This window comes from Primulina huaijiensis, chromosome 3 (assembly GCF_012295235.1).
Source record: "Primulina huaijiensis isolate GDHJ02 chromosome 3, ASM1229523v2, whole genome shotgun sequence".
NCBI lineage: Eukaryota > Viridiplantae > Streptophyta > Magnoliopsida > Lamiales > Gesneriaceae > Primulina > Primulina huaijiensis.
In genome coordinates, this window is record NC_133308.1 from 17,093,542 (window position 1) to 17,101,832 (window position 8,291).

The 8,291-nt window shown below is 40.0% G+C and overlaps 1 protein-coding gene across 1 annotated transcript; it reads left to right on the forward strand.

The window, feature by feature from the left end:
• The first annotated feature begins 532 nt into the window (after positions 1–532).
• On the forward strand, positions 533–2,114 carry LOC140972520 (uncharacterized). The gene is made up of 3 exons (XM_073434936.1): positions 533–838; positions 1,240–1,341; positions 1,776–2,114. The coding sequence occupies exons 1-3, from the start codon at positions 533–535 to the stop codon at positions 2,112–2,114; spliced, it is 747 nt and encodes a 248-aa protein (XP_073291037.1).
• The last annotated feature ends 6,177 nt before the right edge of the window (positions 2,115–8,291 follow it).

Genomic DNA, 8,291 nt, shown 5'->3' on the forward strand with positions numbered 1-8,291 from the left:
CTGTCCTCGCACATATTCACACTTGAACAATTCCAATCCAATCTCGACGTGTTTTGTCTATAAGCATATCAATCAATCAAATAATCATCTCAGATTAACAGGATAAAATCTCGGACATTACATTTTATGTCTGAAGTGTTTATGCACTCTTTATCTATTGAACCTACGGTCATGCATTTACACTTTAATATTGTGTTGCCCTCTGGAGATGAAATTTGTCCCACTAATATCCTTAAAGCTTGTCGTGTACAAATGGGTACAAGATTGTTATTTGCTGATTTCATTGTTATTCCGATGGTTACTTTTGATGTTATATTGGGTATGGATTGGTTGTCTGCTTATCGTGCGGTAATTGATTGTGTGGGCAATACAGTGAAGTTTTTATCAGATGATCATGAGAATGAAGAGTTTGTTGGCCTAGGTTCTTCATTGAGTACTCCTATTATTTCTTGTCTACAAGCTATTAAATTGTTGAATAAGGGTTGTACTGGTTTTGTAGCTTTGGTATCGGATATGAGAAAAAGAGAGTAATATGCAAGTGCAGGATATTGATGTAGTGCAGGATTATCCTGATGTGTTTGCTGAGGATGTACCTGGATTACCACCTGATCGAGAGGTGGAGTTTGTTATTGATTTGATTCCAGGTACAGCTTCAATTTCTAAGGCTCCTTACAGAATGGCTCCAACAGAGATGAAAGAATTGAAGAATCAATTGCAAGAGCTATTAGGTAAAGGTTTTATCTGCCCTAGTTCCTCGCCCTGGGGAGCTCCAGTGTTATTTGTGAAAAAGAAAGATGGATCGTTAAGATTATGCATTGACTATCAAGAACTCAACAAGGTAACAATTAGAAACAAATATCCTTTGCCTCAGATAGATGATCTTTTTTATCAATTGCAAGGAGCAACAGTGTTCTCGAAGATTGACCTTCGATCTGGATATCATCAATTGAAGGTGAAAAAGGAGGACATACCAAATACTGCTTTTAGAACGAGGTATGGCCATTATGAATTTTTGGTGATGTCGTTTGGCTAACCAATGCTCCTTCAGTTTTCATGGACGTGATGAATCGTGTCTTTAAGCCGTATTTGGATATTTTTGTCGTTGTGTTTATTGATGACATTTTGATTTACTCTAAGATACGAGAACTTCATGGCGAACATTTGAGGATTGTGTTGCAGCTGCTGAGGGATAAGAAATTATATGCCAAGTTAAAGAAATGTGAATTCTAGTTGGAGCAGGTAGCATTTTTGGGTCATATTGTTTCGAAGGAAGGAATATCGGTTGATCCATCCAAGATTGAATCTATTAAGAAATGGTCCATTCTAAGGACAGTTTCAGAGGTTAGAAGTTTTCTTGGTTTGGCAGGGTATTATAGACGGTTCATAGCGGACTTTTCAAAGATAGCATTGCCATTGACGAGTTTGACACAGAAATCTATCAGGTTCTAATGGACTGTTGAGTGCCAAAGAGCGTTCCAAACATTGAAAGATAAGTTGACTTATGCCCCTATATTAGTTCTTCCTTGTGGTACTGAAGATTTTGTTGTATATATACAGATGCTTCAAAGCAGGGGTTAGGTGTCGTATTGATGCATCGTGGGAAAGTAATGGTCTACGCTTCTCGTCAGTTGAAAGAATACGAGAAGAATTATCCCACTCATGATTTAGAGTTGGCAGCTGTTGTTTTTGCTCTAAAGATTTGGCGGCATTATCTCTACGGTGAGAAGTGTGAAATTTTTACGGATCACAAAAGTTTGAGTTATTTGTTTTCGCAGAAAGAATTGAATATGCGGCAGCGGAGGTGGTTGGAACTGGTAAAGGAATATGATTGCATCATTAACTATCATCCTGGTAAAGCTAATGTGGTTGCAGATGCTTTGAGTCGCAAGTCGAGTTCTTTATTGGGTTCTATGATTTCAAAACCATTGTTGCTTGATTTGCAAAGGAATGAGATAACTCTGGTGTCTCCAGGTAAAGTACCTCGATTATCTGTACTGGTTCTTAACTCCACCTTGTTTGATCGAATTTTGAAGGAACAACAAGCCGATGATCAGTTGTTGGAATTAAATAGAAGGAGTGAATTAACAAGATTTTCTGGGTTTGGGTTGAATTGAGATGGTTTATTGACCTTTCGAGGTAGGATATGTGTTCCTATGGATGATGACAGTCGGAAAGATGTACTTCTGGAAGCTCATACAGCGTCATATTCGGTACACCCTGGTAGTACCAAGATGTATCAAGATCTTCGACGTCTCTATTCGTGGCCAGGTATGAAGAAAGATATCATGTTATTTGTTTCTGGATGTCTAACTTGTCAGCAGGTTAAGATTGAGCATCAGAGACCGTCGGTATTGTTGCAATCTTTACCTATACCGCAATGGAAATGAGACCACATAACCATGGATTTTTTTGTTGGATTGCCAAGGACTCAGAAGGGCTTCAATTCTGTTTGGGTGATCGTAAATCGATTGACCAAGTCATCTCATTTTCTTCCTTTCAAGACGACATACTCTATGAATCAATATGCTGAGGCTTATATTCAGGAAATTGTGAGACTTCACGGGATACCGTGTCGATAGTTTCAGATCGTGATTCCAGGTTTACATCAGAGTTTTGGAAGAGTTTACATCGAGCATTGGGAACGAAATTAGCTTTTAGTACCGCCTATCATCCGCAAAGCGACGGACAATCAGAAAGGGTGATTCAAATTCTTCAAGATATGTTAAGAGCTTGTACCATTGATTTTCCTGGTAGTTGGGATTCAAAACTACCTCTTGTCGAATTCATGTATTGTAAAGGTCCGTATTTCGTATTCGTAATTTTACGGAATTATTTAAAATTTTTCTCGTTTAAATAATGTGCATCATTCATAAAATAAGCTGTTAAATAAGTTTAACTTTAAAAATAATAGCGGAAGTAATTATTTTGTTTCAAAACAACAACAAAAAAAAAAATCCAACATATAAAAAGATGATTTTAACATGAAATGCGAATAAACTGAAACATGAGGTCCCCAGGTTCCTACTACTGCTGACCCAAGCTAGCTCACTAGTCCCCGCCCTCGGTCTCGACCTCATCAGTACCTACAACAATCAAGTCTAGTGAGTCTAAAGACTCAGCATGCATATATCGTGAATAACAAGTAAATATATCATAAAATCGCATGCAACGTAAAAATATCGTATCGTAAAGCGTAAGGTGAAAATCGTGTCCTGAGTAATTATAAATACATGCATATCTGAAAATCTTACGTAAAAGATTTGCTCGATAGAGCCCTGTCATAAAATATCATATCGTAATTTTTATGGTAGAGATAATGTTTCAACGCAAGTGGCCCATAACATACGTAAGCGCCTGATCAGACTAAACCACAGTATACTGGGCGGTAGAGATCATCACAGCCCTTGGACTGGATATCCATACCCATACATAATCATAAACCGGTCGTAAGTCACCGGGTGAAGCAATCCCATAAGCGTAAGGTGGCCACAAGACATATCGCATATATCTCAAAAATAAACATTTTATATTTTATGCACGTAATATAATTATAATCCTGTTTTTACCGAATGAGTTGAATCGTTCCCAGGCTTGCTGCGACCTAATTTTAACGTGAGAAATATGCAAATAATCTCAACTTAGTAGAAACTTAATATCCGAACCAAAAATGAGACAAACGCGACCAACAAACTAATTTTCCGACCATGACTCCGTACAAACCCAAACCATCGTTTAGTCATGATTAAAATACACCTAACATGATGAAATAATAACCCTAAGAATTGTAATCCACGAAAATTAGTGAATGGAGGCCAAAATCTTGAAACGCTCTTTCGAGAGTCACTTTGGCACCTTGCACCGTAAATTCTTATACGACCTCTAAACTTAACCGAATCACAAACGGCAAAAAACATGACCTTCCTAACTCATTGAGGTACTGCCCAGTCCAAGGCCAAAGTCTAAAAGCCAACCAAGAACTCAAACACCACCTCTGAACTGAAGCAAAGTTGCTGTCAAATAACGTGGTAGCAGCTGCCCTTGCTGTGCTTTGTTTACGAGACCAATGGCCATTGGGGCTTGAACCACCGACCATAGTCTCTTACCAACGTCCCAAGGTGTGGCTTGAACCATGGCTAAGGTCTAAAAGCCAACCACAATCCAAGCAAACACCCACGACAATCCAAAGCTTCACCCGAGAACACCATGTGCTGTACCGTGGGGGGTGTTGCTTCATCTTGCTGTCATATATCAGTCAATTGGCCATATGATTGATCATGGCTTGATCTAGACATCATGAGGTATTGTTTGAACCATGGCTAAGGGCTAAAAGCCACCCAAGATCCACCCAAACCCCCAAAAGCCGAAACCAACTCACTCACACCAGAAAAATGAAAACCGAGGGGGCATATGTTTGGTTGTTGAAAATTATTGATGGATCCGTGAACCAAGCCTTGAAAGGTTGTCTTGGTCACGTCCTAGAAATGCTAAGAGAGGGTTCTAACCATGGGTACAGGCCCAGGGCAAACCAAGATTCGAACACTCCTCTTAGACAATCAAACAACCAAAATCGTGACTCAACTTTGCAACTATGCGAGAAGTTGCTGTCAAGTCTTCCTCCTGCGTGCATGGGCTTGTACTAATGAACCAACATGGCCCTAACACACTCTAGTACATGCCTAGATGCAGCTTGGAGCGCCTGGAACCGAGCCAACCTCCTGAAATCACAAAACAAGCCAAAACCGTCAAGCATGAAGGAAGGGGGTCGAAGGGGCTGTGCAGAATTTTGTTTGAAGTTGCTGTCAAAAATCGGTTTTGCTCCTTGAATCATGAACATGTGATGTTTTAAAATATCTATAGGACTTGATTGAAGAGAAAAAAATAAGATATACATGCCTGAAATTTGTTTGAAGAAGAAAACAAACAATACGACGGATATGGCGCGGCGGAGACGGAGTTCTTTTCTTATTTTCTTGTTGCAAGTTCTCGATTCTTGTTGCCGCTAAAACACGGTTTTTGCTGCTGATTCCTACAGATATTTTCAATGATATGGGTGGGAGAAAAAGGCTAGGTAATGAAGGTGAAGGTTGTCAATTAAATGGGGAGTTTGAATGGCAATACCAATCTTTCTATCCTTGTTGCTTGAGAGATATGGAATGATGTGTTAAATGGTTGGATTGAGGGGAATTAAGGGTGTGATGGCCGAGATTTGATGTCTAAAGCAAGGTAAAAATATCGCTTAATCTTGTATTTTAAATTCCTAAAGTTTTAAACACCCAATATGTATTTTAGTAAATTAATAAATTGAAGTAGGGTAACAATTTCTTGCATGGCATGGCTTAGTCTTAAAATAAATTATTACAATGTTAGGTTATAATTTCTTGACTATCTTAGGTCTAGATTAATTTTTCTCAATTGGTTATACATTTTAGTTTATGCTTTTAATTAATTATTGGACATAAAAGAACTTATTTACAAACTTAACTTCAATTAATTAAATAATTCCTTAAACATTCGTTTACATTAAAATAAATTATTCATTGGCTTAAATTAAATTTAGGAATATTTTCTTATTATTAATCTTATCTCAATTCCCCAAACTCCAGTCCAGTCTCGCGTATTTAACCTAAAAGATAAAAACTAAACTTCTGCGTAAAATAAATAATCATAACTTTAAAAAGTTTTAAAATGAATTAAGCCCTCATGCATGTATAAAAATCATTTTAATTTAAATAATAGTAATTATGCATGGCTTATGCGTAATCTGATTTTCGGGTTCTACAACTCTCTCCCCCTTAAAAGAAATTCCGTCCTCGAAATTAAAACTTACCGAATAACTCGGGGTATCGACTCTTCATCTCTGGCTCTGATTCTCACGTAGCTTTCTCCTCCGAATGATTAAGCCATTTGACCTTCACTAGCTTAACAAGTTTGTTCCGAAGCTTTTTCTCCTGTTTGTCTAAGATTTGCACTGGTCTTTCTTCATAAGACAGGTTCGTAGTGAGCTGCAACTGTTCAAAATTCAAGACCAGCGATGGATTTGCCATATACTTCCTCAGCATAGAGACGTGGAACACTTTGTGTACTCCGGCCAGATTCGGCGGAAGAGCAACACGATAAGCTAACGTCCCAACCCTTTCGAGGATCTCAAATGGTCCGATGAATCTCGGACTGAGCTTTCCTTTCTTCCCAACCCGCATGACACCTTTCATAGGTGCTATCTTCACGAAAACATGGTCGCAAACGGCAAACTCTAGATCTCTCCTCCTCTGATCCGCATAACTCTTCTGTCGACTCTGAGAAGTCTTCATTCTATCACAGATCTTGACTACTACATCGGTAGTCTGCTGAATAATCTCCGGACCCAATTCTGATCTCTCCCCTACTTCATCCCAATGAATATGCGATCTACACTTACGACCGTACAATGCTTCATATAGAGCCATACCTATAGACGACTGGAAACTGTTGTTATAGGTGAACTCTACCAATGGCAACTTCGACTACCAACTCCCTGAGAAATCGATGACACAAGCACGGAGAAGATCCTCGAAAATCTGGATAACTCTCTCTGACTGCCCATCTGTCTGAGGGTGTTAAGCTGTGCTAAACAACAACTTCGTACCCATAGTTGAATGCAAACTCTTCCAAAATGAGGAAGTGAATCTAGAATCTCGGTCAGACACTATAGAAACGGGAATACCATGAAGTCGGACTATCTCTCGGATATACAACTCTGCATACTGAATCATGGTGAAAGTCGTCTTAATAGGCAAGAAGTGCGCTGATTTCGTAAGACGATCAACAATCACCCAGATAGCATTTGATTCTCTGACTGACTTCGGCAAACCGACCACGAAGTCCATTGTAACATTCTCCCACTTCCACTTGGGAATAGGAAGAGGCTTGAGCATATCTGCTGGTCTCTGATGTTCCGCTTGCACTAGCTGACACGTCAAACACTCTGATACGAAACGTCTGATATCCTTCTTCATTTCGGGCCACCAATACAACAACTGCAGATTTTTGTACATCTTCGTACTCCCAGGGTGAATAGAGCATGGCGACATGTGGGCCTCAGATAAAATATCTGCTCGAATAGAACCGCCGCTAGGAACCCACATTCTGTCTCGATATCTCACAATGTCGTCGCTAACTGTATACAAGATACTGCCTTTGGCCTCATCTCTCTGCTTCCACTTTGCCAACTGCTCATCTGCTGGCTGTCCACTGCGAATACGGTCTAGAAGAGAAGACTGAATCGTCAAGGTAGATAGACGAGGAACTCTACCTCGAGGATATATCTCTAGATCAAACCTCTGCATCTCAAACTGAAGAGGTCTCGGAATCACCAAATGAGCCATCACTGCGATTTTCCTGCTCAACGCATCCACAACTACATTAGCTTTGCCAAGGTGGTAGCTAATGTAACAGTCATAGTCCTTCACTAGCTCCAACCAACACCTCTAACGCATATTCAACTCTTTCTGCGTAAAGAAGTACTTGAAGATCTTATGGTCGGTAAAGATCTGGCACTTCTTCCCGTACAAATAATGCCTCCAAATCTTCAAGGCAAAAAATACGGCTGCAAACTCTAGATCGTGGGTAGGGTAATTCTTCTCATGGATCTTCAACTGACGAGAAGCATACGCTATTACTTTCCCATGCTGCATCAAAACGGCGCCTAAACCGAGCTTCGAAGCATCGGTATACAAAACAAAACCTCCTGGCCCTGACGGCATGGCCAATACCGGCGCTGAAATAAGAGCTTGCTTCAAAGAATCGAATCTCTTCTGACACTCATCGCTCCACACGTACTTAGCATTCTTCTTTGTCAACGACGTGAGTGGAACTGCGATAGAGGAGAAACCCTGAATAAATTTTCGATAATAACCTGCTAGCCCAAGGAAACTACGGATCTCTGAGGCATTTTGCGGTACAACCAATCTCTGACTGCTACAACTTTCGCTGGGTCTACCTCGATGCCGCTGCTAGAAACGATGTGGCCAAAGAACGCCACCTTCTCTAACCAAAATTAGCACTTACTGAACTTTGCGAATAGTTTGTGCTTCTGCAAGGTCTGCAAAACTGCGGTCAGATGTCTGCTGTGCTCCTCATGATTCTTTGAGTAGACGAGAATGTCGTCTATGAATACTATCACGAACTGATCAAGGTACGGCTGAAATATGCGATTCATGAGATCCATGAAGCAGTCTTAAGAACATCGGCATCTTTCACCCTCAACTGGTGATAACCAGATCGCAGATCGATCTTTGAGAATACAGAAGCTCCCT

What these genes read in the sequence shown, in the direction of transcription:
- LOC140972520 (XM_073434936.1), top strand. Translation starts at nt 533, where the DNA reads ATGCAAGTGCAGGATATTGATGTAGTGCAGGATTATCCTGATGTGTTT. An exon ending in ACTATCAAGAACTCAACAAG is followed by an intron (nt 839 to 1,239) that starts GTAACAATTAGA and finishes TAGTTGGAGCAG; the next exon opens with GTAGCATTTTTGGGTCATAT. An exon ending in TTCTAAGGACAGTTTCAGAG is followed by an intron (nt 1,342 to 1,775) that starts GTTAGAAGTTTT and finishes TTGTTTTCGCAG; the next exon opens with AAAGAATTGAATATGCGGCA.